Raw genomic sequence first — 27,045 nt, forward strand, 5'->3', positions numbered from 1 at the left:
GCATGCACAGGCTCTGGTTTCAACCACCAGCACTACAACAAACAAATGTGTATGACTTTGAGGGGGTGGGACCTGTTTAAACCATTGTAACCCCCAGTGCTGGCTCATCTGAGCAGGAAGCCTGGGGGGCTCTGGACCGCACTCCCCCACCCCAGCTCAGTCATCATCGCCTGTTTGCTTGTTTATAATATGTCCGTGGTAGTTACTCCACAAGACTGCTGTCAAATGAAGCAATGTTTCCAGACGAGCGCTCAGCCTGCAAAGAAGGCTTGGGTAGTTGGTGTCCACGGCTGCTATTTTTCATTCTGTTTCTCATCCCTCATCTCTGGGCCGCAACCCAGACAGTCACCCTGCTCTCTCAGCTCTCCCCTGGGAAAGTGGAGTTTTCTCTGCCCCCGGGCTCCTGCCCTCAAGGCTTTGGCAAGGGCCCGGTGCCTGGAACAGCTCACTCAGCATTCTCCGTGGCTCTGGCCCCAGCCTGTCCTATGAATGGAAGTAGCTGTCCAGTGGGAGGTTAGGACTCAGGGGGGTCCGTGGAATCAGCCCAGCTGCAGTGCAGGGGACACAGGGGTGGGGCTTGGGGTACCCAGCATCCATCTCCATTTGTTGTAAACAAGAGAGACATGCTCAAAGCTTCTCAGTGCCCTGAAGTGCCCCAATAAGAGATCCTGTGGGTCATCGGCTCGATCCCCAGGGTTGTGGGAGAAACCAAGCCCTTCAGGAGAGGGTAAGGCTGGCCCAAAGACAGCCTGTCGCTTTAGCTCCTCGGGGGCCACACATTGCTGTGTGCTTCTTAGGAGCCATGGAGGGCTGGGCACTGCCCCTTTCCTGCTGGCCCTGCTTTGTGGGCAGACTCGCCCCTGGTTGGTCTTTGTACTCATCACATTCACACATCAGGCAGGATGTCTTCTTATCCATCGGCTGAGGCTTAGAATGTCCCCTCCTCAGTGAGCCTTCCAGATTCCCCTAAGGAGAATCAGCAGTTCATTTATGGCCCCCTGAGCACTGGAGTCCCTCCACCCTACATGAACACTGTTGGAAGTCAGTGATGCTGCGATGTCTGTGTCCTCACGCCTGGCAGTCCTGACTCTTCTAGGGAAGAGGACTTGTCACCCCAGGAATCCCAGAACAGCAGAGGTGCCCAACAGAATAAGTGACTAGATTTTATGTGGCCAGGTGATTCAAGGAGGAAATACTCAGACTGAGCGCAAAGCTTTCCTCTCACATCTCACCCTTCAGATCGGTGCTCAGTTCTGGCGCCACTTCTGAGTTACATGGTCCATTTCCTACAGCTGAGGGGATACAAAGCGCCCCACTGTGCTGCCTGTCCTGAGGCCTTGGGAGGAGGAGTGAGAGGAAGCTGTCTGGATGCCCTGCTGCAGTCCACACCCTCACCCTCCTGAGGCTGGCTGTGCTTGTAATTCTCCCACCACCCTCCTTTTCTCTCCTATAGGAGTACGTTGCCTACAGCCACACGGGCCGCATTATCCCCGCCATCTGGTTCCGCTATGACCTCAGCCCCATCACAGTCAAGTACACAGAGAGAAGGCAGCCACTCTACAGGTTCATCACCACAGTAAGTCACCAGGGCCCGGGGCCAGCTGTGCGTCTGCTGTGGGCCCCCTTGTCTGGGCAGCCCACACCTATTCTTGCTGGAACCGGACAGGGCCTGCCAGGCCCCAGTTGAACACGGTGACTTTGTCTCCCAGACCAGTGAAGTGTTACCAGAAGCAGGCTGGGATCACTGGCTCCACCCCTAGCTGACGTGTTCTGGGAGACGCCACCTAGCACATCTAATTCCTAAGTCTCCTGGCTCCAGGATGTTGGTGATTTTCTCTTTTTGGTGGTGTTCTGTGGAAATTATTTTCAGCATTTGTATTTGGGTTTTGTTTGTTTGTTTGAGAAAGGGTCTCGCTATGCCATCCTGGCTGTCCTGGAACACACTCTGTAGCCCAGGCTGGCCTCAAACTCACAGAGATCCGCCTGCCTCTGCCTCCTGAGTGCTGGGATTAAAGGCGTGCACCACCATTAACCACATGCCATGCCTTTTAACTTCTTCTCGTGTCTTCTCTCACAATCCGGCCATCCTGGGTTCAGCGTACTCTTTCTCTGCTCACTTTCCTGCCTTTGTTTCTCCTTCTGTCCACCTTGACTACTCCGGGCAGCATTGGGATGGCAGTTTAGTTTTACACGGACTATTTCTGTCACGTGAACTGCTTCCTGGCCTCCAATTCATCACCCTTGAACAGGGCAGGTGGGTCACGGTGCCTGCTCCACCCAAGAAACTCCAGAGGTCTGGGGTAAGCCAGGGTCAGCAGAGGTGAAAGACAGGACTGCTCTCTCTACCTGTCCGATTTGGCCACTGAGGCATAAAGATGCATATAATATTGGAAAGCCTTGTGCAGGGTGAGTTGGGTCTTGGTGTGTAGCCCAGGCTGGCCTGGAACTGGCAGGAATCCTCCTGGGTGCCATTGAGCCTCCTAAATAGCTAGGAATGTGACTTTGCCCAACTTCATACTTTTAATGATGTTTGAGATCGGGGTCTCAATCCTGGCTGGTTCGTTTCCTGCTGTAGCAGGGTCAGGAACAGACAGGATCTATGCAGCTGGCCTGAGTGGTATGTCGGCGTCTTCAGGCATGGCTGTATCTAGTCACGCACTGGGTGAGAAGTATCTCTCTCCATCTTTCAGTCTTTACATCTCTCTCTATCCTGGCCTTGTTCTAGGACAGAATTTACCAACAGAAGCTCTCTAGATCTCAGTAACTCCATGCCAAACCCTGGAAAGGTCCAAGCTCTTCTTGTCTCAGCTGAGGTCCCATGATGTCCTTCTGTCCTTGCTTAGAGAACGGAATTCTCTGCTTGCCCTGGGCTAGGTCTCTTGCCCTCTCTGGAACCAAAGGTTGTGAGGGATGGCATTCCTCAAGAGGAAAATCAAGACTAGTTACTGGGAGAGGGCCAGTGGGCACTGCAAGGCACATGGTCAGGGAGGTATCTGTGGCAAGGCCATTGCTTCTAACGAGCAACATAAGAATGATGGTCTTTGTTCTTGCTACCTCCGGGGCCTCTGAGGCTCAGAGAGCATCATGGAAGGAAAAACTCTGCATGTCAAAAGAGCAGGTGGATACAACGTGTGCCACAAGCCTGGGGCTTGGATAAGCCTCGGAACAGCTTTTTGCCGTTCTGTGAGCGCACAGGAATCCAAAGCTTCCCTTGAACCAACAGCTCCTACCTAGAGCTGAAGCACCACACACAGGCTGGAAAGGGCTTGCCACATGTGTGCGGAGGAACGGTCATCAACATCTGTATAGAAAGACCTCCCCGGTAGCAAGTGGCCAGAGGAGCTAGGCCAGGGCTAAGGACCACTCTGCCCCAAGCAGACCAGTGAACCCTGCTCCTTTCACTTGAACTTGAAAAAAGCGAGACTCAAAATGTTAAGAGCCGTCCAGTCCTACCTGCCCGGTGATATTCAAAGTCTGCTACTCACCACAAAGATGGAAAGGAGGTAAAATAGGCACCCACATATAGGAGGAGATTTATAAAACCTGTCACCTCCGAGTCAAGGGGTTTGTGAACAAATGCTTTTACCCAAGATGCCCCAGGCGAGCACATGCTAAGTGCATGTGGGTGTTGACTTGTCCCAGTCTGGTCCCACTGCATACCCAGAGTAAGCCAGACACTTAGATGGAAGCAGAAGTCCTCCATGCTTCCAGGCAGGTGTGGCCTGCTCCTCAGAGGCCCTGGAGGCTCTGTGCCAATGGTACCATTGACACACTGCGCTGCTAGGCCGAGAAGGCCCCTCCATGGTCCCCACCCCCCAGTTCCCATTTGTTCATGGGAAGCAGCTGAGCCCCTGAGCATCAAAAATCCCTTGGCAAGTGGCTGAGAAATGAAGCGGCTTTGGTTACTCCCTTACTGTTTTCTAGATTTTGCCATACCAGGCCTGAGTGAGCCTGACCCTCCCAGTGGTGTGGAACATTCGTGTCAAAACCCAGTGCTGTGCCACGAGAGCCCTGCTCCTGGGTTCCACAGTGGCAGAGAGGAGGCCCTCACACCTGTTCAGCAGGGTTCTGGGAAGAAGGGGAGAAGGCTGCCTTGGAAAGGGCCTCTTGTGTGCAGAGACATCAGTCCAGTGGCCTTTTGAAGGCCAAGCAGCTCTCTCCTTGGGATGGACTCCCTGTTCAGCCAAGGTGAACCATTGACATTCCAAGAACTGGAGTTTCCACAAAGCCACAGGAACAACGATCTTCCTAACCCAACACGACTCCTCCCCTTGTTCTTCTCCCTTCAGCCCCCAGCTTGTCAGCCATCTTGGTCGGGGCCACCTCTGCTGGGGTAAGACCCCATGAATCCCCAGGCTTGCTAACCTCACTGCTCCGTGGAACCTCCGGACCTTAGCTTGGTTTGTTTTCTGGGGGCCCAGGGCTGCCATCTTGGTTGCCATGGCAACCGGAGGGTCAGCTCATGAGCCAGCTGGCTCCCGGCAGATGGCGTCATTATGGAGCTTCAAAGCCCTTTGTCACGGGGCGGCAGATGCGAGGGTGATGCTGGCACTCAGACATGCCGCACAAAGACCCTGGAGCCTGCGGAGGGTGGGTGGGGCCGCAGCAGAGTGGAGACACCTGCCATGGGCTTCTCATCCTCTCCTTTTCCAACCAAACACTTGTGTGCGCAGCTCTCAACTCCAAGTGGATGTCCTCTGCAAATAGCCCCTCCGCGGGGGCTGCTGAAGAAGGGCTTAGGCTAAGAGGTCATGTGATGGCTTCAGAGGAGGGGAGCAGCTGGGGCTGGGCTGGGGTGAGGGGCAGAGCTTCCGAAAGAAGCGTTTTCACATACCTGGTACCTGGCTGATGCTAGGTTCTCGTCCGGGTCAGGTCTTCAGGGAACATGCCCTGCAGCTTCCAGCACCAGACTGCCCAAGGCTCCCCTCTCTGGGTCCTCACAGTACCTCTACCAAACCCACCTCACAGTACCTACCCCTCTTGCTCTACCAGAACATTCTTAACACCAAAAGAAGCGTTGCATTTGGCCATATGTACATGCCTATATCTCCCCCCACCCCTCCATGCCGGTCCCCTGCAGTTTGCTAAAACCCTTCTTTTGAGATGTAAGTGGGCCATGGTGACAGATTGAATGACTTGAGGTGTCAAATCTCTTTCTATGCATGGTTTATTTTGAGAGAAGGAATACCCAGAAGCCATTAAGTGCCATATTGGCCTTGGCATGACTGACAATTCTTGCCCACCAGAAAGTACCAGATACTGATGGTGTGCTCCCATTGAACATTATCATGGAGCCCTTTCAACGGAAGACACTTAGGGGCCTCGGGATGAGGGAGTTTGGCTGGAGTAAGCCTCACCCACCCATGTTCTTTCCATTGCCCCCCACACACTTTCCTTACCAGGAAAATAATGTTCCATGCTTAGATTGCACTTCCCAGTTGTCAGGTCCAATTTAGCCTCCAGGTGTCATGACTCATTTACCGTGGTGTCCCAGCATCCAGCATAGGCCTGGCCTGGCCTTGGGTGTTCACAGATGTGTAAAGAACAGCTGCTCACAGAAGTGATGGTGGCTGCCTTTACTCAGCACCCACTACAGGCAATTTTATAGTTATCCCCTTCCAGGGACCTCAGCCTGGTTCTACTGCTTCTGATTTAGATATGAATTTAACCAAGGCTTGGAGAGGCAAAGACACCCCCCAAGACCATACAGCTAGTGAGTGATGAAGCTGGGGCTCGACTCCCAGGCCTATCTTTGTAACATCTACTCCCTGCCACACAATGGCTCTCAAACAAGGGTGTTAGAGGAGCAAAGGCCCTAGAAGGCACAGAGCCCTTGGCATTGGTCACTGGTGTTGTCGGACAGGGGCTGTTACCCCGGCACTGAGATACTACAGCAGAAGGTAAACTGATATCACCACCGTGTAAGCATGTGCACAGCCACAAAAAGAAACCAGGTGTCCACCCGAGGCTGCAGGGCTAACAGTTTGCAAGTTTCTCGGCTGGGTGTTCGGTCCCTAGCACTGGGTTTGTTTTGTTTTGGGGGCCGCCGGGGTGGGAGTTGTTTGGTTGGTCGGTTTTGTCTGAGGCTTTAGCTTAGTTGGAAAAGGGTTGTGTTGTGCAAGTATGAAGACCTGTGTTCCTTCCTAGAATCCACGTAAAAAAGCTGGGCCATGGTGGCGTGCACTTGTAATCCCAGAGCTGGTACAAACAGCGGGCTCCTTCGGGCTCACTGGCCAGCCAGCTTAGCTTGCTTGGCAAGTTCCAAACCAGGGGGAAACTCTGTCTCCAAAGCCAAAGTAAATGGCACCTGGAGTTGACCTCTGGCATATATAGAAATGCATGACACACACACACACACACACACACACACACACACACACACACACGAGTTTTATACTCCTCTAAGGTTGTGTGGACTTTGCCACTTGGGCAGGGGGCAGCTTCGCAGCCTCCTGTGGATGGCCTGGATTCTCTCCTCTGCCTCCTCCTCTCCACTGAACCAAGAGCTAGAGGCGTGTGCCCGCCTCATTCCCCTCCGCCGCCACCACTGCGATGTGCCGGCTAGAACACAGCCCAGAATCCGTGATTCTGGGCTGGAATGTACAGAAGCCTTGGGATCAGATCCATCTAGGGCAACAGAGTGAAGTGAGGTCTTGCAGACAGCTGTGTGCAGGGGCAGGTGGAGGGAATGGGGCTGAATGAGATGGAGCTTCTCATACTATTGTCTCCTAGGTGGGCCCTGTGGGGTAAAAGGGATAGAAAAGGAAAGGACGGGGCACCGTGGTCCAGGGAGGTTTAGTCCCGGAGATGCATCGCTTCTCACTTCCCGACCTCTGCAAGCAGGGCTTTCGAATACCCCGATTCCAGGATATTTGCTGTGCGGATCTCTGCACACGGAGAAAGCGGGTGCCGTAGGGTAGGCTTACAAGGTCTCCATAAACGAGGAGGCGCACTGAGGGGTAGGGACAAGACAGAGAGACCCCTGGAGCCTCCCACACCCACGTTCTCGGTTGCTGTGTGACCTTGGACGAGCCTTCTCTTCTGTGGCACAGTCACAAGAACTGAATGAGAAGGCAGAAGAGAGCGCTGTCCCAGGGCAGGACAGAGGTGCTCAACCAAGCGGGAACTTTGGGGTAGGGTGGGAAGGGGAGTTTTCAGTTAAGCACACTTTCCCTCAGACCTTCCCTTGAATTAGGGGCTGAGAGTAGGGGGTCCAGAAGACATGACATGCTGAGTGGAGATCACCGTCCCTCTCTTCCTCCCATTCCCAATCTCTCCGGAGCCCCATCATCAGCTTCCCTTCCTGGTGCCCCCCCCCCCCTCCCTGCCTCTGCGACTTGGGTGTTCTCATCCGCGGCTCCAGCCTGTCTGCCTCCGGCAGCATATGATGAGACTTGGTTCATTATTTATTTCCTCTGACTGTGCCTTTTCCACAAGCTTTGAAACCGCACTGCCTGGATGAGGAAAGATGAGCAGTTCCTGGCATTTGTGGTCACAGAGGCCCCATAGCCACCCCAATCGTAGGTGAGAGAAACTGAGGCCCAGAGAATTAAACTGACCTTCTTGGCCCAAATCACAGAACTGGCTTCCACCCAGGAATGTTTGCCCGGCGCTTCCTTCCCTTCCCTCCCCAGAGTGGCGGTGGTGCAGACTTTTTCACAGCAAGCCACTGAGCAGTAAACATAGGCCCAGGAGGGGCAGGAAGATGTTAGTCCTGGTGGAACAAGAATTCAGCTGTCTAGCCCAGGCCTTCCATAGCATAAGGAATTGAAAGCCAGAGTTAACATGTAAAGAAATACATCATCTTTTGAAGTTATGCTGGGGTGTGAACTCCAGGACAGAACACTTGCCAGGCATGCTCGAGGCCCAAGTAATGTAAAAAAGAAAAACAAGAAACTAGACTTGATGGAATGATAGCTCAGCGTGTAAAGGCCCCTGCCACAAGGCTAAGCTTGACCCCACGTGGTAGATGGAGAGAACTGACTCCTCCTGCAAATTGTCTTCCGACCTCCACGCGGGCAACTGTGACCCTGTGTATATAAGTAAATGTAATTTAAAAATTAATTGCAAAGTGAAATATTCAAGTAAGCTGCCTTCATTCTGGTCCCCACGGAAGGTTGGGAAGCCGTAGGGCCTGGGAAGGAGGGGTTGGGTCAGAAAGGGGGGTGCTGTTGGTGATGTCTAGCTCATGACTGCTTCTCTTGGACACACTGGGGCCTAGGTGAGTGAGTTGTCCTGCTCTGTGTTTCTGGGGCTGCGGCTGCTGACCAGGGTAGGGAGGCAGGTGCTGGCCATCGTGTCCCTTCCTGGCTCAGCAGCTCTCCTCCCTAACCATCCCCCTGCAACAGGTAGGCCCCCTCACCCTAGTTGTCCCTCTGTCCTGAGGCCTGGTGGAAGCAAGGGTCAAGGTCATCGGCATTGGGGTGTGTGTGCTCACAGGTGCTCATTCCAAGACACACTAGTCTTAAGAAGTAGTCTTCCCGTTTTTTTTAAAGCAAAGAAACTGAGGTATGAACACTAGGAGGCAGACAGACAGCCACAGCAACAGGAAGACCTAAGCCTGGCTCTACAGACTCCAAGGCCAGGATGGCCTCAGCAACTGAGTATCTCACAGCCCCAGGCTGCACTGCCCAGGCTCAGAGATTGAGGGAGTCACAGTGGGGTGGGCCAGTCTGTTGCCTGTCCCCGCTTCACCAGCCCCCACCTTTCCACCCACCTTCGCACCAGCTCCCAGACACTGCTCAGAGCGGAACAAGGGGCCCGTCGTTCCTTTGCTCGATCAAACCCATTCAGCTACTCCTTGTTCATCCTTGTGTTCATTCGTGGTCTACTTATTTAGCAAATGTGTCTTGAACACCTGCTCTGTACCAGTGACTTATGTCTTCTCTCCCTTGGACGTGAACATAAGAGAGCAAGCGATAGGGTTGACACAGGCCAGACACCAGGGGCCCCCTGACTAGGGAAGTGAAGGGGATCTGACCCAAAGAGCCTAGCCCAGAGGGAGGCTCTTCATCATGAATGCTCCTAGACACGGCCCTAAGCCATGCCCCCCTTGGGCATCACACCTCTGTTAAGGTCAGGGCTGACTGCCCGGCCCCATGGCCAACATGAGTCTAGGCAGCTGCAGGGTCTTCAGAGAACCTTGCCGTACTGTTCTTCCATGATTGACTGTCCTCCTCTGAAAGTACCAGGAAGAGAAGGAATTGAGACAGGAAGCCTGGAGAGATGGCTCAGCGATAGAGAACACTTTCTGCTCTTCCAGAGGACCAGGGTTCAGTTCCCAGCAGCCACATGGCAGCTCACAACTGTCTGTAACTCCAGTTGCAAGGGATCCGACACCTTCACACAGACATACATGCAGGCAAAACACTAATACACATGAATTAAAAATAAATAATTGGTAGTATTTTACTCATTTTTTTTCTGACTAAAATGAGTCTCAAGTATAGAGATTACCACATTTAGCAACAAGGCTGGAGACTGAGAGATGAGATTAGGTGTCATTTACTGAACACGTACTGAATTCCAAGTACTCTAGAGGTGTTCTCTGCAGGAGGACTGTCAATTGGACGAGACTGCTTTTCTGGTCTTATAGATGGAAAAACTGAGACCCAGAAAAACAACTTCCATGGCAGCCACTGCCCAAGCCCCAAGGATGGGTTCTCTCTGCTTTCCAAGCAGCAAAGGCCATAGTCCTCACCTCCTGTCTGCCGTGGTCACTTGCAGTGAGGAGGTACATGCCTCCCCACCTCACCTCTGCACTCCCAGACAGGCTGCTAGCAACAGGGTGGAGGTTTAGTGTCTATGGTGCCGTCTGCTTTATCTACACATTTATTCATTTAGGTTGATCTTGGGCCCCTCCCTGCAGATCCGAGTGATGCTGAGTGTCCAGTGCCCTGCCCTCTGTTCAGGCCATTCTTAGCATCCTTCCTTCATCACCTCTAGCTTCATCTCACAACTGGTCCATTTGTTTTTCCCATACTGCTCAAGACCTATCAGTAGTGAGGCCTGTACTCCTGCCACCCTCTTGTGGAACTCACCTTGAAGGGCCATCACACTCTCATGCAGCTGGTGGCTTCATTTCCCATGTAAGAGCCCTGACCGTTTCAGGACAAGGGATGACCATAATTGACAGCTGGCCCGGTGAGTCCCAGAATGGTATCACCCTGGTGCTGGTGGTTGCCATGTCCCTGTGTATTGTCAACTCCAGAACACTCCATGCTTCAAGCCTCCTGGTTGTCCCTGTAACCCTAATCCACCTCATTCTAGTAGGTACCGAGGGTGGAGAGGGACTACTACAGTGTCCTTGTGGCTTGTTCATAGCCACGATGTGAAAATACTCGAAGGAATTTTTCAGAAACAAGGGGTTTGAAGATATTAAATAATATTACTAAATATAGTATTCTTATTTTATTATCATTAGTCTTTTATTGTGCCTAATTTTTAAGTTAAAAAATTAGTAGGTACTGTTTTGTTTTTGTTTGTTTATTTGTTTTTTGGTTTTTTGGTTTTTCAAGACAGGGTTTCTCTGTGTAACTTTTCACCTTTCCTGGAACTCACTTGGTAGCCCAGGCTGGCCTCGAACTCACAGAGATCTGCCTGGCTCTGCCTCCTGAGTGCTGGGATTAAAGGCGTGCGCTGTTGCTGCTGCTGCTGCTGCTGCCGACGCCGCCGCCACCGCCGCCCCCCCCCCCCCATGTTTTGTTTTATTTTTAAGTGTACATTAAGTATTGAGTTTGAAACTATCTTATCCCCTGAGAATGAGGGACCACTGGAATGAAAGCAAGGGTGGGCCATTAGAATCTTCTCAACTCTAGAGAAGCCCCCCAAAATGTATCAGAATTCCTTTCTTTCTTGCAGTCCACCAAAATCTACCCCCTTCAGTAGACATTGTAATGTATGCGTGGGTTGAGTGACATCAGCAGATACACACGGATGCTCACAGCAGCATCCCCCTTAGCCTTCAAGCTGGCAGTAACTTATCCTGTGATTGGACCTGTTGCTTAGCTTGCATGCTCCCTCAGTTTCCCCCAAAGGCTATATCTCCTGGTGGGCCTCAGTGCATATGTCTCCCTCTTCCCTGGGCCAGCCCAATGAAAGAAGATCTCAGACGGGTGCCAGGTGTGTGTGAGTCATAGGAATTCAGGCTTCAAGTTATGTGTGGATGAGGGCAGATGGAGGGGTTATTTTTTATTTTTTGCTCCATTGCACTTAAGTCACATTTTCCTACCCTCCGCTCCAAGCTCTAAAAGCATTTTGTGGTATAAAATCTGCCATCATCTGATCCACTCTACCGAAATAAACCAGCTCCCCTGCCGTCATCTTCCCTGAAAAGTGCCCCTGCGTCATGCACTGAGGCTGGTGGGGAGGGGCCTGGCCTGGTTAAAACACTTCATCATAATCCTCCCAGCGTCCCCATCCTCCCAGCTCCCTGGGGGGCTGCTCGGGTTTCTCGGGCTGTTATTACTGGAATGCCAGCCGCTCTCCTTACAGGCCATCCACACAGACCTGCTCTGTCTTAAACCTCGCACACCTCTGCTTAGCCGTCTCAGGAAAACACCGTATGAAAGATAAATGCCAATGTGCTGTGCGCTTCTCTCACCCTCACTGGCTTCTGCCTTCCCACCTCTTCGCATCAAATGGTCCACGAATGCACCACTGCCACCCAGAGTCCTATGACAGTTACATTTCAGTGGATGTCTGTCCACAGATGCAAATCCAGAGCTGTGCTTTAGTGTAAGAATAGTAATCAACATTAAAAAGCCTGTGTACCTTTAATCCCAGCACCTGGGAGGCAGAAGCAGGCAGATCTCTGTGAGTTTGAAGCCAGCTTAATCTACATACTGAGTTCCAGGAGAGCCAGGGCTATGCAGAGAAACCATGTCTCAAAAAAAAAAAAAAACCTAAATAAATTGTGTGTGTGTGTGTGTGTGTGTGTGTGTGTGTGTGTGTGTGTGTGTAAAGCCTAAGTCAGGTTAAGTTGCAAATGAGTTTTGACAACTTGTTAGTACAGATGCTCCTCCATGTATGTTGGACTTGCCTTCCACATTTTCATCATAAGCTGAAAATAGCAAAATCAAAAATATACTTAGGGGGCTGGGCATGGTGGCTCATGCCTTTAATCTTAACGGTGGAGAAGCAGAAGCAGGGGATTTCTGTGAGTTTGAGGCCAGCCTGGTCAACATAGTGAGTTCCAGGACAGCCAGAGCTATGTAGAGAGACCCTGTCTCTCGTGTGTGTGTGTGTGTGTGTGTGTGTGTGTGTGTGTGTGTGTGTGTGTGTGTGTGCAGCTCACAGATGGACAGCCACATTGGTCCTCCTACAGCCATCCTCAGCAATGGCAGTTTTCACCTCCAGGCGACACTGAGCAATGTTTAGTGACAGCAGGAGGAAGGGGACAGCTCGGACACCCGCCAGTGCACGGGACAACCCGCTAGGGTGAAGAACTGTCTGGACTCCAGTGTCAGGCATGCCACCAGGAGCCTCTTTGGTGGTACTTTCTGTGGTTGTGACCTTGCTCTTTGGAGTGGGTTTGCTTACTTCCTGGCTGCTCAAGGAAGGCCAGCTCCAAAGAGTAGGAATGTTTCCAATCCTAAGCATTCTGGCCATTTTTCCGAGTCAGTCACAGGCCGACACCATGGATCTGTCAGGCCCAGACTCCAGTCCCAGGTGACCTGCATATTATAAGACCTGGGGTTAGAGGCATCACATTTCAGACCCTCCATCATTTATCTGAAAATAGGATCATATGTAGTTGAGAAACCTACAGTGGAGGTTAATACTACAAGGCACCAAGGTCAAGACAGACCTGAGTTCAAATCACAGGTGTTTACTTGGTGAACTTTGGGAAGTGACCCAGGCAAGGCTCACTTTCCTCATCTATGAAATGGGTTAATAAATCCCTTCCTCATTCAGAGAGTTCATCTGGGAACTAAAGGAACCGATACAGGTGATAAGTGGTTTTCTTTGAGCCCTGACTACTGTTGGTGACAAGATGGCAAACAAAATGGGTATCATGGGAACTGTGTCCTCATGAGTGAGCTCACCCTCTTGTGATGCAGGAGAGGGCCAGCCTGGTGCCTCTTCGGCCCTGATCTCTGACACACTCCCTTCTCTTCCCTCTTACAGATCTGTGCCATCATTGGTGGGACCTTCACTGTCGCTGGCATTCTGGACTCCTGCATCTTCACAGCCTCCGAAGCGTGGAAGAAGATCCAGCTAGGCAAAATTCACTGACATCCTGCCCGGCCCAGCGACTGAGGACCAGTGACCCTGCTAGTCCACCTCCAGCGCCCTCTCTCCTTCTGCCTTCTTTGGCCCAGTGTGTGTGGGAGGAGGGGGGTGGTGATGGGTGGCACAAGGTTCTGCAGCTACCTCTTTCCCCATGTTTTAGATAAATTTACACTGCCTGGAGTCTTGGTGTTCCTTTCCCTACAGAGCCCCAAGACCAGAGTGAGGCATGGAGAGGTACTCCAGGGATGCTAGTGACCCCTCGTGGGAAGGCTGTAGTCTTTTCTCTGGTAGGGAATAGCCCAGAGTCCTCACAGAACAGCTCTCAGCCGGGTTTTGACAATCTTCAAGCCCCACCATTTGGACACACTAACAGCACGATTTCTCCCCTAGCAGCCAGCCTGAGCTCTCAGCCTTAGGACCAGGTTGCCCAAAGGTACTGCTGCCTGGCGCTTTCAACCTGGAATGGTACTTGGCAGGCAAGCCCCTAGACACGGCACTGTGGCTGGAACTTGCTTCTGCCCCATGGCTTCATGCCCAACCTAGAGCCCAGGTATTATCCCTTGCTCCACCCCTGCCTCCTTCTAGAAAGATGCCCAATTGTTTGGCAGAATGGTGGAGACTCGGATTTGCCCACCAGTCCTGAGGCGGCTCACGGGTGCCCCTTCCTCTCTCGTCTTTGCTCTTCTGAATCCCCACCAATGTGCCTCAGCCGCTGTGCTATGTGGCAATAGCATTTCTTGGTGACGGGGCTGGTTCCCACTGCGAAGTTCCCCTGACATACACCGTTACATTCTGCAGTGCCAAGGGTTCGGGCCATGTGACTGGAAGGTTATCCGTGGAGGACCACATAAGGCACACAGTCTGTGCACGTCTGTCCAATCCAGAAGCAGCCTTCCCTGCAAACCACCACTGATCTTGTCTTGACATCCACCTCTGGTCCCAAGGCCTTAGCTGGGGGAACGAAGCAGACCAGCTTCTTCTCTTTGCACCTCTACCTTGTAGGCCCCCAAGGGTGCCCAGCATTTGGGACCCACTTGCCATTGAGATCCCCTATTAGCTGAGCACACACCAATTCGTTTCCAGCCCCTGGGGGGCTCCAGTGTCTCCTCCACTTCCCCCTGAGGTGGATCCCTTCCCTGTTACCCTCTCATCCTCCTCTTTTTGTCCTAAAGGGAGGGGCAGTGGTCCAGGCATGAATTCCATGCGGAGAATTTTAGCTATGCTCTCACGTCCAGAGAGAGTCGCGTGCCTGGGCTGCATTTATAAGAGACTGCTTGCATACTTTTGTAATGAAGGGGAGCCTCCAGTAGGAAGTTTTTTTTGTTTTGTTTATCTTAAGTAATCTCTTATGGGTAGCTGGATTCTCTGCCATTTGTAATTTTTGCCTCTGAATTCCAATTCGAAAAAGTTCCCTTTTTCTATGAGTTGACTGTTGTTGTGTATGTAAACCGACCCTGATTTATTTCTGGTATCTGGCCACTTGGATGGATTTCTTTTCTTTTTTTAAACATTCTGTTCCCCAGTTACAGAAACCAGTCCCTTTGGTGTGTAAATCTGTCACCTGTGGAGGGTGGGGCAGGGTGGGACAGGGCGGGAAAATATGTGGCATGCATATGAGTTGAAATCCCACTTTTGTGAGGACACAGGGGATGTCGGTTTCCCATGGAAGAGACGCCTCTGGCCTGTTATTCTTGTAAAGGTATTCTCAGAGGGACATATGTTTTGATTCTTTCCCACTCACTGGGTTCAAATAGATTATTAAAAGGCTGCTTTTCAGAAATATTGCTGTGGCTCTGCCTGGGTTGTGGCTGGATGGCCGAGAGGCTAGGGTGGGACTGAGAGTAAAATTTAATTCTACAGGACAGAGGTTTAAAATGCTAAAGACAAATAGGCAGTGGTCCCAGCACTGGGGAGGCAGAGGCAGGTGGATCTCTGAGTTCAAGGCCAGCCTGGTCTACAGAACAAGTTCCAGGACAGCCATGACTGTATGGAGAAACCCTGTCTCAAAATAAAATATAAATATAAATAAATAAATAAAAAGAAGAGGATGAGGAGAAGAAGAAGAAAATGCTGAAGAAAAGATCTCTTGAGTACCAAGAGAATCTTGCAGGATACAGAACAGTTACAAACCATTGACCTTCAGTATTCTAGTTGGCTTTATCCCAACTAGATTGTGTCTGTAGAGGGTTATGGAAGCTTCTAGAAAGAGAGCTTTTTAACTATGGGCACCTTAGGAAGGGATTATCCTGGGAAAAAGGGATTTTGATGTTACTGAGGGCCCATAGGTGATGCAGACCATGCAGACTGCCAGTCCACTCACCCATAAGGCCCCTAGTTTTGCTAAAGTGATAAAAAAAAAAAAAAAGAAAGAACGAAAGAAGAGTCATTTCCTGTTCTTTCTCAAGCACTAGCATTACCAGAAATTTTGGGAGACCCACCTGGGGGTGCCACATGTCTGGGAAGCAGAACACGAAGTGGACTGTCTTCCTCCATGGATTCCTGGTTACAGGATTAATAGATTGGCAGAGGTTTCTGAAGTTGACATGCAACATTGAGGGATAAGTTGCTATTTTTATGATTTCTCCTTTTTGATGATCTCTACCCAAATGTAGATGAGGGGTACAGAGTAGACCCATAGAGAGCTGAATCATAGGCCATGGTGGAGGTGCATCACAAGGGAAAATTCAAGTGCTTGAGCAGTGGGTGGCACATCATGGCAGAAGCCTGGGAAGAAGTGGAATGTGGCAATGGGGCTCAGAATAAGGAGGGACAGTTAGGTTTTATTCCTTCATATCACAGTAAGGTGTTGGGGCTCAGAATAAGGAGGGACAGTTAGGTTTTATTCCTTCATATCACAGTAAGGTGTTGGGGCTCAGAATAAGGAGGGACAGTTAGGTTTTATTCCTTCATATCACAGTAAGGTGTTCTTATTTGCTAGAAACAATGGCAGGCCATTAGAATTTTCAGTTCCTTTTTAAGAAAAAACTTTAGGGGTGGGGGATGGCTTGACAGGTAAAGAAGCTTCCTCCCAAGCCCGATGACCTACACAATGGAAGGAAAATTAGCTCCTCATGTATCACGGGACATCCTGCATGAGTGTGTGTGCACACACAAGTAAATGAGTGTAATTGAAAAACATATTGTAAGAGCCAACAAGCTAGCTCAGTAGGTACCTGATGACCTGCGTGCAGTCCCAGAAAACATGTAAAGATAGAAGGGGAGAACAGTCTTCACAAAGTTTGTCCTTTGGCTTCTACATGCATGCCATGGCACGTGATGCCCACCCCACCCTCGCACACACACACATAATAATAAATAAAGTTTACATTATTTTAAAACTGGTTTCGGGGCTGGAGGTGTAGCTCAGTGTTAGAGGCCCTAGGCTTACTCCCCCAGCACCAAGACAACAATCAAAGAAGCCTGGTGTGCACTTCTAGAAGGTTCATTACCTGAAGATATATATGGTAGCGTGCAAATGTAAGGGGGATAGTTGTAAAAAAGAACATTCTCTGAAGACCCCTGTCCTCCCCACAGCTGTTTCCTGCCAGTGCTTTGCTGATGAGGTCATGCATTTTATTCTAACCCATCATTGGGAGGATTGGGCATTCTCAGCATGCCAGGAAGAAGCAGGCGTAATTGCATCCCGGTCACGCAGCTAGCAGGTGGTCCAGTTGAAATTCCAACTCAGACCTGCCTGAGTACAGGGTTATGAAGAAACACAGGAGTCCGCCTCAGCCCCAAGATCATCAGAGCTGTGTCAAAAGGGAAAGCCGGAAATGGAGGAGGAGGATCAGAGCGGGAGAGTCTGCTGTATTTCCCTTTTGTCTTTTTTTCCTTTTAAAGCAGTGATTCTCTACTTTCCTAATGCTGCGACCCTATAATACAGTTACTCATATTGTGCTGACTCCAACCATGAAGTTATTTTCATTGCTACTTCTTAACTGTAATTTTGCTACTGTTAGGAATCATAATGTAAATTTTTTTTTTTTAAATTCGGAGCTGAGGACTGAACCTAGGGCCTTGCACTTGCTAAGCAAGCACTCTACCACTGAGCTAAATCCGTAACCCCTTTTTTGGTTTTTCAAGACAGGGTTTCTCTGTGTAGCTTTAGTGCCTGTCCTGGATCTTGCTTTGTACACCAGGCTGGCCTCAAACTCACAGAGATCTGCCTGGCTTTGCCTCCCAAGTGCTGGGATTAAAGGCATATGCCACCACCGCCTGTCTCTGTAAATATTTTTGAGAGAGAGAAATTTGCCAAAGGGGTCATGACCCACAGGTTGAGAACCACTGCTTTAGCTCAACCTGTGAGAGACTGAGATTATAACAGTTAAAGTGCTCCCCACATCTCCCATCATTGCTCTGTACATGGCTTCGTGTAGGTGCCAGATAAATCAATAAGTGAATGAACATTTGAGGAAATGTGTGGGGAATGACCTCAGTGTGCAGAAGAATGAAAAGGGAGCCAGTGAATGAATGAGCTAACTTCCATGATTGCTATGAAGACGACCTCTGACCCTTTGTGGGCACAGTCATGCTGGCACCTGCCCCTGTGTTTCCACTGAAAGTGACTGACAGACACTGGACATGGTGGCACACACCATTAATCACAGTACTCGTTTGAGGTCACTGATGACCCTTTCCCAAACCCTGGCAACCCAGACACAGTGACAATGGATGGCATTGAAGTCACTATGGTCTCTACATCTTTTACTGCAGTAGCATACTTTGCCCAAGTGGAGCCTTCCTCCAAAAATTTCCAACACTGATTGCAGGGGCCTCTGAAATAAAGTCCTAAACAGGACCCTGCAATAGCCAAAGGTCCAGTAATACTGGTGTTGGACTTCCATAACCAACTCTAATAAGCTAGGAATGTGCACAGGATCAGCCTGAAGGTGACTTTTCGGCATCAGGCAAGACATCCTTTCTGCATCTTAGAGTCTGCCTCTGTTAAGTGAACATTGCAACCTCATAGCCAGCATCTGGCACAAAGTAGGTGTTCAGCAAATGTACAGTGAATGGATGAATGGGAGGGCTAGAGATGATAAATGAATAATACTTTACACAAAATAAGCACTTCGGTCTTCTAACTCGAAAACAGCGGGAGCTGGAAGCCTTTTCCTTCCCTCCTCGCCGGCCGCTACAGTGCTCAGGGAGGGGGGCCTTCACAGGGCAGGTGCTTCCTTCTCAGACTATGGCACAGCCAGGGCCAAGACTTCATGCCCATAGGATGAGCAGCGTGTCTTAATCTGACGAACCTGCAGGTGGCGCCCGCGCTACCAGCAATCTTCCAACAGAGGTGGAGCCAAGCTCGTTACTTGGCCGGGGAGGGGCCGGTCTAGGACTCGGAGGTGGGCGGGGCGACGGACTTTCACTATGGTGAGCTGGATCTTTCCCAAAGCTCTCTCAAGCAGTTAAAAAAAGTAAAGGATGCACACTTCACACTCTGGCCAGCGTGTTGCATCACACATGTTTTCATCACTCAGAAAGCTGACAGTTTGCATCACTGAGATTGATTTTAGGACTCTTGTGAGCTCTATATAGCGAAGTGTTAGACGACAAAGATACAGCTCACTATTAGAGCGCCAGTCCCCAGCATGCAAAGTCTAAATGTGAAGACTAGAGCAAATGCAAAGGCTGTCTTTCGATTATTCTGAGGGAGCCCCACACATCTGCTCTTCTTAGGAAGACTGATACCTGCTTTGTGCCAGGCGCTGTTCTGAACACTCGAGGAAACCCATTGAATTCTCGCATTCTCATTCTACAGATCAGAAAATTAAAACTATAAAGCAGGCAGTTCCCAGATCCAGCACGAAAGACACACTTGGGACCAGCTATGACTCTGTGATCCAAGAGATAAACAAATCACAGGTGTGTGTGTGTGTGTGTGTAACAAACAAACAAAACAACAACATTGCTACTCCTCAAAAACCTTTGGAAGGTGAGAGAATGCTTTAAAAGTTCAGATTTGAAGGACAGGCGAGTGTAAGTCAGCGTAGAGTGTGTGTTTAACGTGTTGAGTTACTGGACTCAATCCCCAGCACCAACAAATTAAATTCTAGTTTAATTTAAATCAATTCAGATATAACTCTGACCTTCCACCATGTGGGTTTTTTGTGTGTTTGTTTTGTTTTTGTTTTTTGAGACAGGGTTTCTCTGTGTAGCCCTGGCTGTCCTAGAACTCCCACTGTAACTAGGCTGACCTCAAACTCACAGAGATCCGCCTGCCTTTGCCTCTCAGGTGTTGGGATTAAAGGTGTTCACCACCACTGCCCAGCTCATCATGTGATTTTTTTTTTTTTTTTTTTTTTTTTGGTTTTTCGAGACAGGGTTTCTCTGTGTAGCGTTGCGCCTTTCCTGGGACTCACTTGGTAGCCCAGGCTGGCCTCAAACTCACAGAGATCCGCCTGGCTCTGCCTCCCGAGTGCTGGGATTAAAGGCGTGCGCCACCACCGCCCGGCTATCATGTGATTTTTTAAATTTTTAAAATTTATATTTTTTATATATGAGTGGCTCTACGTGTATGCCTGTAGGCCAGAAAAGGGCATCAGATCCCACTGTAGATGGTTGTGAGCCATCTATGTGGTTGCTGGGAACTGAACTCGGGACCTCTGGAAGAACAACCAGTGCTCTTAACTGCTGAGCCATCTCTCCAGCCCCCACCATGTGTTTTTATAGAATTGTCGTAGGGCCCAAAATTTCACATTTTGAGCTTAGTAATTCTGAAGAAGCCAGTCAGATGGCTTTTGAATGGTGTGTCATGGTGTTTAAAGAATGTGAACAATGTACAATCAGTCTGCCACATGGGCAGAGTTCACACAAATTGAGCCAGACACAGGCAGAAAATATTTAGACAAAAAAAAATGTTCATCTATATTGAACATGTACAGATTTTTCTTTTTCATTTCCTAAGCGATACAGTATAAGAATTCATATAGCCTTTACTTTGTACTAGATGTTATATCCAGACACGATTAAGTTGCCGGAGGACATTCATGGGGTATAGCAAGCATTATGATGGAATGGGCTGGAATATCCATGGAAGGAGGTGCTGTAACCAGGATGCTGAGAACAACTGTGCAGTACACACCCATGTGACTTCTGTTAGTATTCCTAGCCACTCCCCCAGCACATGCACGACTTAGCTGTAAGCCCATATGCACATGTGGTGTGTGTGTGTGGGGGGGGGGCTATAAAAGTGGGATCCACCTATTCCTTCTCTCTTTTCCTCCACACTCATTCCATAGGCCTATGCACATCTTTTCTATTCCCTTCCCTTAAACTCTTATAGTGGGTTTTGTTGTGCCTCGTGGCTTCTCTCATATGGTAAACTTAATGAATCACTTCTACAGACTCCTTTGTTGAGGGCAATGGGGGTGAGGGTGGAGTGTTTGAGAATGGTGAGAAACTAAAAGGACATGGAATTGGGGCTGCATATGGCTCAGTGATAGAAGCGTTATTGGGAAATAGGGAGTGGGTTTTAGTCTTACTGATAAAAAAAAATAATTAAAAAAAATGGACTCAGAATGAAGTTTTGAGAACCATCGCATGGGAATTTTAGGGAAACTAACAGGGCAGGCAAGCTGTAATCTCAGCTGCTACCAGGAGGAAATAGACAGAAGAATCCAAGAAAGAGTCCAAGAATATAGACAGGCTGGGCAGGGGAGGCCTGAAAGCATCTTGTAGGGTATGGGGGGGGGGTAAGAACTATCATGGCAACCAAGGTCGACATTTTAGCGGGCAAACCTTGAGGGGCAATTTGTGGTGCTTCCCTTCCTTAAAATTAGTGTGTTACGAAGGAAACAAGATATGGCAGGCCGAGCTGATCTGAAAGGAAAGCCCATCCTCAGTGGCCTCCGAGTCGGCTAATGCCTGTCTGTCTACCCAAAAGAATAGGTCCTGTTTCTTTTGTTTTTGAGAGAGGGTCTCATATAGTCTAGGCTAGCTCTGAACTTTTGATCCCCTGGGCAACTCCCCTCCAGTACTGGAATGATAGGAATGAGACACCAGGCCAGGCTAGAAAAGGTCCTAAAAGCCTGGATTCGGTCCCCAGTACAAAACCGGAAACTGAAGCCAGAGAAGCATCGATGAGTTTCTGTTGCAAGCCCTACAAAGCGGTCCCACCTCTTAGGCCCTAAGACTTAAGGGTTCGAGTCTGCTGCCCTGCCCGCTCTACTGCTGCTGGGCGGGACCAACGCCGAGACCCGACTCCAGCCGCAGGGGGCGCTGTCCCGTTTTCCTGCAGCAGGAAGCGGAGCCTCGCATACCTTCTGCGACTGCGCCGCGGGGAAACGTCATATCCGGCCCTGCGCGCACTGCACCGGAGCCGGAACTGGTGGGAGAGTGGTTTTCCCACGACCCCTTCTTGGATAGATAACTGGCTCTACCCTACATCCTGTGCTCTTACCAGGCGATCCCCGGGAAGTTCCACCTCTTGGAGACCTCGGACCGCAGCATAAGCCTCAAAAGCCACTTCAATGTCCCCTCTCACGTGCTCCGGAAGACCATGTCTTCCCGGCTGTCCAAGGAACTGCGGCAGAAGTACAACGTCCGCTCCCTGCCCATCCTCAAGGACGATGAGATCCAGGTACATCCAGGAGTCCTCGGGTTCTAGTTACCCAGGGGCGCATGGCTCAGTTACCCCCTTAGCATGAAATCCCGCAGTAGTCATGTACCCCAAGACCTCAGCAAGGCCACTTCAGTGCATTTGGTTCCTCGATAATAGTAATAATATGCCGAGACTGCAAACATCTGCTTTCTCAATTTAGCCCACTGACCTGTAGTTTGCCAAGTATAGCTAGCCATGATGGCTCCTTGAGCCAGTCTTTGAAGGAGAAAGTGCTACAGTATCTCATGAATTTAGCAGAATTGGACAGGGATTTGAGAGAGTCGACCATGTAACGATACTAGGTGCGACAGGGAAAATGAGTTGGTAGCAGCAAGTCAGAGGTGCAAAACTATCAAAGACCATGTGTTCCCAGTGACTGGAGCATAGGGTGTAACCGGACTGTGGGGGATGAAATCGGCAGAGATTAGATTGGTTGCTGGAAGGAGTACTATGCACTTAGCAGGCATTCGTTGTTCTGAACATTAGCTGTGAACAGGACTGAGGAAGCCTGGACTACATGGTGAGACTTGTGTGGTCCCCCCTCCTCCCCAAAAGAGTTGCCTACAACTGTGCTCCCATTCACTTGTGGATGGCCTCCAGTTTCACCCCTGCGGCCTTATAAAATCTGCTCTGAGCTGAGAGCACCTCTGTGGCTCAGTACAGTGGCCACATTTATAAACAGGTGGCACCACCACAGTTGAGTTCATGCTTTCAGTGGCTTGCAACTTCCCAGATTCCTCTTCTGATTGTTTTCCCCCCTCTGATCCCTACCTAACTCCTGGAGTTCATCAAGGCCTGCGTCTGGTCTAACATTCCTCCCGTTTAGTATTCTCTCCAAGCTTTCAGTGTGTGTTTTGTGATAGCAACTCCCCACTTTTTGAAATTAATCTGAGACAGGATGTCACTATTTAGCTAAGGCTGGGGTTTGTTGGTTGTGGTGGTGGTGGTGGTGGTTAACTGTGGTGGTGGTGGTTAACTGTGGTGGTTAACTGTGGTGGTAGGGAGCAAACCGGGGGCCTTAAACCTGCTAGGCAAGCACTCTGCTACTGGGACACAAGCTCAGACCCCTAGAGCGGTTTTGATCCTAACACTCCCACTTCTTCTAAAATCTGATTTTCCTCTCAGCTTCTGTATGTCCGTAGGTGACACATCTCACCAGATGTCTTGTGATTTTCCTTAGTGACCCTCGCAGTCCTCACGGAGCAGGGTCATCTCCCTGTAATCCCAACACTGTCGTCCTATTGTGACAAAAGCCGTTTCTATCAGTTGAGTCACTTCTCCTGTCTCCTTTCCTGATCAGCAGTGACATTTGTGTATTTACTTGTGAGCTGCTTATGGCCCCTCACACTTAAGGTCCATGTACCAGAGAGCGGTCCTGCTTGTTGCCTGGTCTCTTGGTCCAGAGCCTGGCTCCCAGCAGGGCTCAGTTAATAGTTGTTGACTAGGAAAAAAAATATGAACTAGATGAATAGGATAGGTAGGATAAAGGAGTTTTTAAAAGTACGTATGAGGTGTGGATTGTGTTTTCTTTTAGACATGAAGAAACTGAAACTCAAGCTAAATGGTACAGAGCATGGAGTGGAGGATGACCTTGATTCCTGAGTGCTGGAATTACAGGCAGGTGTTACTGTGCTAGACCTATGTAGTGCCAGGCCTGTGCATACTAAGCCTGTCCTCCGCCACTGACTCCACTCCCAGCCACAGGTTAGTTTTGTGTTTGTGGTGCTAGGTTTGAACCCAGGGCCTTGTACACACTAGGAAGTGCTCTTGCATCCCCAGGCCCACAATGTAGCTTTAAAATTGAGGGTTTCAAATGGTTGCATGATAGTCTTTGGAAATTTTCTTTTCTTTTCTTTTTGTTTTCTGAGGCAGGGTTTCTCTGTATAGACCTGGCTGTCCTGGAACTTGCTCTGTAGAGCTGGCCTCATACTCAGAGATCCTCCTGCCTCTGCCTCCCAAATGGTGGGATTAAAGGCGTGCATGCTCTGCTGCTGCCGCCGCTGCCGCCACTACTACCACCAACCAGCTATACAGTTTTCTTGACACCATTTTCTGTCAGGTGTTGAAAGCTAGAATGTGGCTTGGTGGGAGAACTTGCCCAATGTGCAAAACCCTGGCTTCTGTCTTCATTTAGAGAATGACTATATTCTCCTGTTTTTGAAAACGTCTATTGATTCACTTATTCGTGTTATGTGCCACAGTGCACTTGTGGAGGTCAGACGACAACTTGTGGGAATTCTCTCTCCTCTGTGGGTCCCGGTAATCGAACTCATGTCCTCAGGCTTGGTGGCGATGGTCTTTACTTGGTGAGCCATCTTGCCTGCCCTATATTTGTTAATCTCAAGACTACTTTTGTAATGACTATCCCTGGCTGAGGAAGATTTTTCTTCTTCCTTAGGTAAATAGTTAAAGGTGAAGAATCTCCACACAACCAGCCATAAGACAATTATGTAGCACAAAAATAGCCAGCTCTGACTGCCAAGTCTGTTTTCGTTCCGAAGTTTATATGTTTAGCCCATGTGTTCCTGACAGCTTCCCCCATGTGCTGTGCTGTCCTAGGTGGTTTGAGGACACTCCAAAGGTCAGCAGGTCAGCAAGGTAGTCCAAGTGTACAGAACTCAGCATGTCAGCTACATCAAGCAGGGACAGATGAGATGACTAACAGCACAACTGTCCACGTGAGCATCCACCCCAGCAAGGTAGGTTCCCTGGCTGAGCGTTGGCATGTCCCGACTGTCTGCGTAGGTGGCAGTAGTTGAGGCCTAGAGGTAGGCCAGGCAGGCTTAGTGGCCTCAACAAGAATCTAGAGCATTGGTTCTCAACCTGTGGGTCGCAACAGGGTCATAAAGCAGGTATCCTGCATATCAGATATTTACATTATGATTCATAACAGTACCAAAATTACAGTTATGAAGTACCAACAAATCACTTTATGGTTGGGGGTCACCACAGCATGAGGAACTGTATTAAAGGGTCGCAGCATTAGGAAGGTTGAGAAGCACTGGCTCTCTGTGTTGCCCTTCTTCATGCTGTATCCCCAAGCTGCTGGCAAGAGGGCTCAGGCGTTCTAAGCATCACTTGTCCGTTAGAAAAAGTCCTGAGGGAAAAGGGCAAAGCCCTCTTCCTGGGCATCCCACCCAGGTAAGCTGTGCGGTTCGCCTTTGAACTTGATTTTACACTGCTGGAGGGGTTTGCTTCTCTGAGTTTCAGATCCGTAACCCCGAGTGGTTAGTTAGGGTCCTGTCTTCATAGTTCCTGCATTATTACCCAGTAGCTGGTGAGAATCCAGATTTTTTCTAAGCAGTATATATTGCCAGCCAGGGATGTAAGAACAATTTTCAGCCATAACCAATACATTACTAAACGGCATAAATGTCTTGTAGGAGCCTCTGGGAATCTGAGGTCCTGAGGTTGGCTGGCAGGAGGAACCTAAGGGGGGCTCCACTGTCGGGGGGTTATGGAGATTATAAATTCCTTCCACTAAAACTCTGTTTTGTCTCTTAACAGGTGGTTATCACCAGGCTGGAACCAGACAAAGACAGGGAAAAAATTCTTGAATGCAGAGCCAAGTCTCGGCAACTTAGGAAAGAGAAAGGCCAATGCAGGGAGCTCACTGAGGATACAGGAGTGAACAGCCTGGCCTGCAGCCAGGGCTGACTGCAGAGGCCTTGTCTGGTGTCTGCTTCAAACTTTTCAAAGTGCGTCTGATGAGTTTCATTGTCCACCTGTTTTGCTACTGACCTGTCACTCTTGTAAATCTCCTTTTGCAGTTTTGATAATTTATGAATAAAAATTAGAGCTGTTTTCTAATGTCAAGTGGCATTTGCATTATTTTATAAATGAAAGCCTTCTCATCCACCCCGTCAGTCTCTCAGATGTTTATAGGTGGAGCAGCGCAGTAGCAGTGATAGGCCTTGCTCTTTGTGCCTGTGGAGGGAGAAGGGCGGGGCTCTGGTTTCTGAGGCAGGGGGTTGTCTGATTGGTATCAGGATACCAACTGGCACCCTCAGAGCCCACTGGGCTCGCACTGCTGTTCACCTGCACACCAGGCCTCATCGATGGTCCTCAGGCTTCCTCACTGCCATTCCCCAGATCCCTTCTTTCCCCCCAACCCTTTGGTTTTTCAAGACAGGGTTTCTCTGTATAATCCTTGGCTGCCCTGGAACTCGCTCTGTAGACCAGGCTGGCCTCAGACTCACAGAGATCCGCCTGCCTCTGCCTCCTGAGTACTGGGATTAAAGCTGTGCACCACCACCACTCAGCTCCTAGATCCCTTCTTAACCAGATAAACCAGGTCTCTTGCAGCTCCTTGCCCAGGCTCCCTTTTCCAAGGCCTAGTATGTTATCTAATTGAAGTGTTCCTCCGCTGGAGCCAACTCGGGAACTAGCAATCTGTGCTGAGATTTGACTCTGAGTTTGTTTGTCTTTATATTTTTGGTTTTAACCCAATTCTAGCATTTTTGATGTGAAAGTCCCATGAATGCCTGTTAGGCCTGGTTGCCTGGCATCCTCATTCCCCTCCTGCACGGGCTTGAACTGCCCGCTGCCTTTACTTGTCTGGCTCCCACTGGCATGTGGGTTTTAGACTCCATTAAACTTCAAGATTGATTCAGGCTGGAATACTCGCCACCCCTGGGAAATCAGCCTTTGGTTAGAATAGATTAAACAGCCTTTTTTCCTTTGCACGCTGACATGGAACACAAGGCCACACATATGTCAGAAACATGCTGTACCACCCAACTCCACTCCCTGCTCATTCTCCCTATATGAAAAGCTACAACAACAACCAGAAGCAAGAACTGTTCTTCCTTGTTTTAACTTTTAATCAATTACTGTCATTTTTCGGTAAGACCTCACTATGTAACCCAAGCTGGCTGGCCTTGAAGTCATGTTCCTCTTGCCTCCAGAACATCAGGGTCATAGGCAGGCAGTGCCCATCTTCAAGGCTGTGAAAATTAAAGTATCAGGTCACCAACCCTGCCTGACTGTAGGCGTCACATGCTTGTTTCTGTTAGTTTCCATCCTCGTGCTCCCATTCCTGGGCGTGATGTGTGTGTTTCACATCAACTTCAGCAATTCTTAAATCCACACAAACTTGATTTGTATCTGTAGAATACATACCCAGCTTACAAAGTGGTTGCTGACCACATCAGAGGTGTAACCTGCTAAGTGGAGTCAAGTGACTATAATGAGTAGCTTAACTAGGC

The 27,045-nt window shown here is 49.6% G+C and overlaps 2 protein-coding genes across 3 annotated transcripts in view; both read left to right on the forward strand.

Moving 5' to 3' along the window:
• The window catches only part of Ergic1 (endoplasmic reticulum-golgi intermediate compartment 1), a 103,319-nt gene extending 88,306 nt beyond the window's left edge, over positions 1-15,013 (forward strand). For both annotated transcript variants that reach the window (XM_006978870.4, XM_076578073.1), the window contains exons 9-10: positions 1,454-1,576; positions 13,129-15,013. In XM_006978870.4, the coding sequence (XP_006978932.1) occupies positions 1,454-1,576; positions 13,129-13,236 (231 nt within the window). In that variant the 3' untranslated portion in view covers positions 13,237-15,013. The remainder of the gene's footprint in view (positions 1-1,453; positions 1,577-13,128) is intronic.
• A 6,026-nt stretch (positions 15,014-21,039) lies between these two features.
• On the forward strand, positions 21,040-25,654 carry Rpl26l1 (ribosomal protein L26 like 1). Its single transcript, XM_076577800.1, is given in 7 exon segments — positions 21,040-21,094; positions 21,377-21,565; positions 21,609-21,817; positions 24,398-24,485; positions 24,488-24,537; positions 25,346-25,477; positions 25,480-25,654. Coding segments are annotated over 7 exon segments (822 nt in total). The 3' UTR covers positions 25,579-25,654.
• Positions 25,655-27,045: the final 1,391 nt, after the last annotated feature.

Source organism: Peromyscus maniculatus, chromosome 8 (genome assembly GCF_049852395.1).
Source record: "Peromyscus maniculatus bairdii isolate BWxNUB_F1_BW_parent chromosome 8, HU_Pman_BW_mat_3.1, whole genome shotgun sequence".
NCBI classification, from domain to species: Eukaryota; Metazoa; Chordata; class Mammalia; order Rodentia; family Cricetidae; genus Peromyscus; species Peromyscus maniculatus.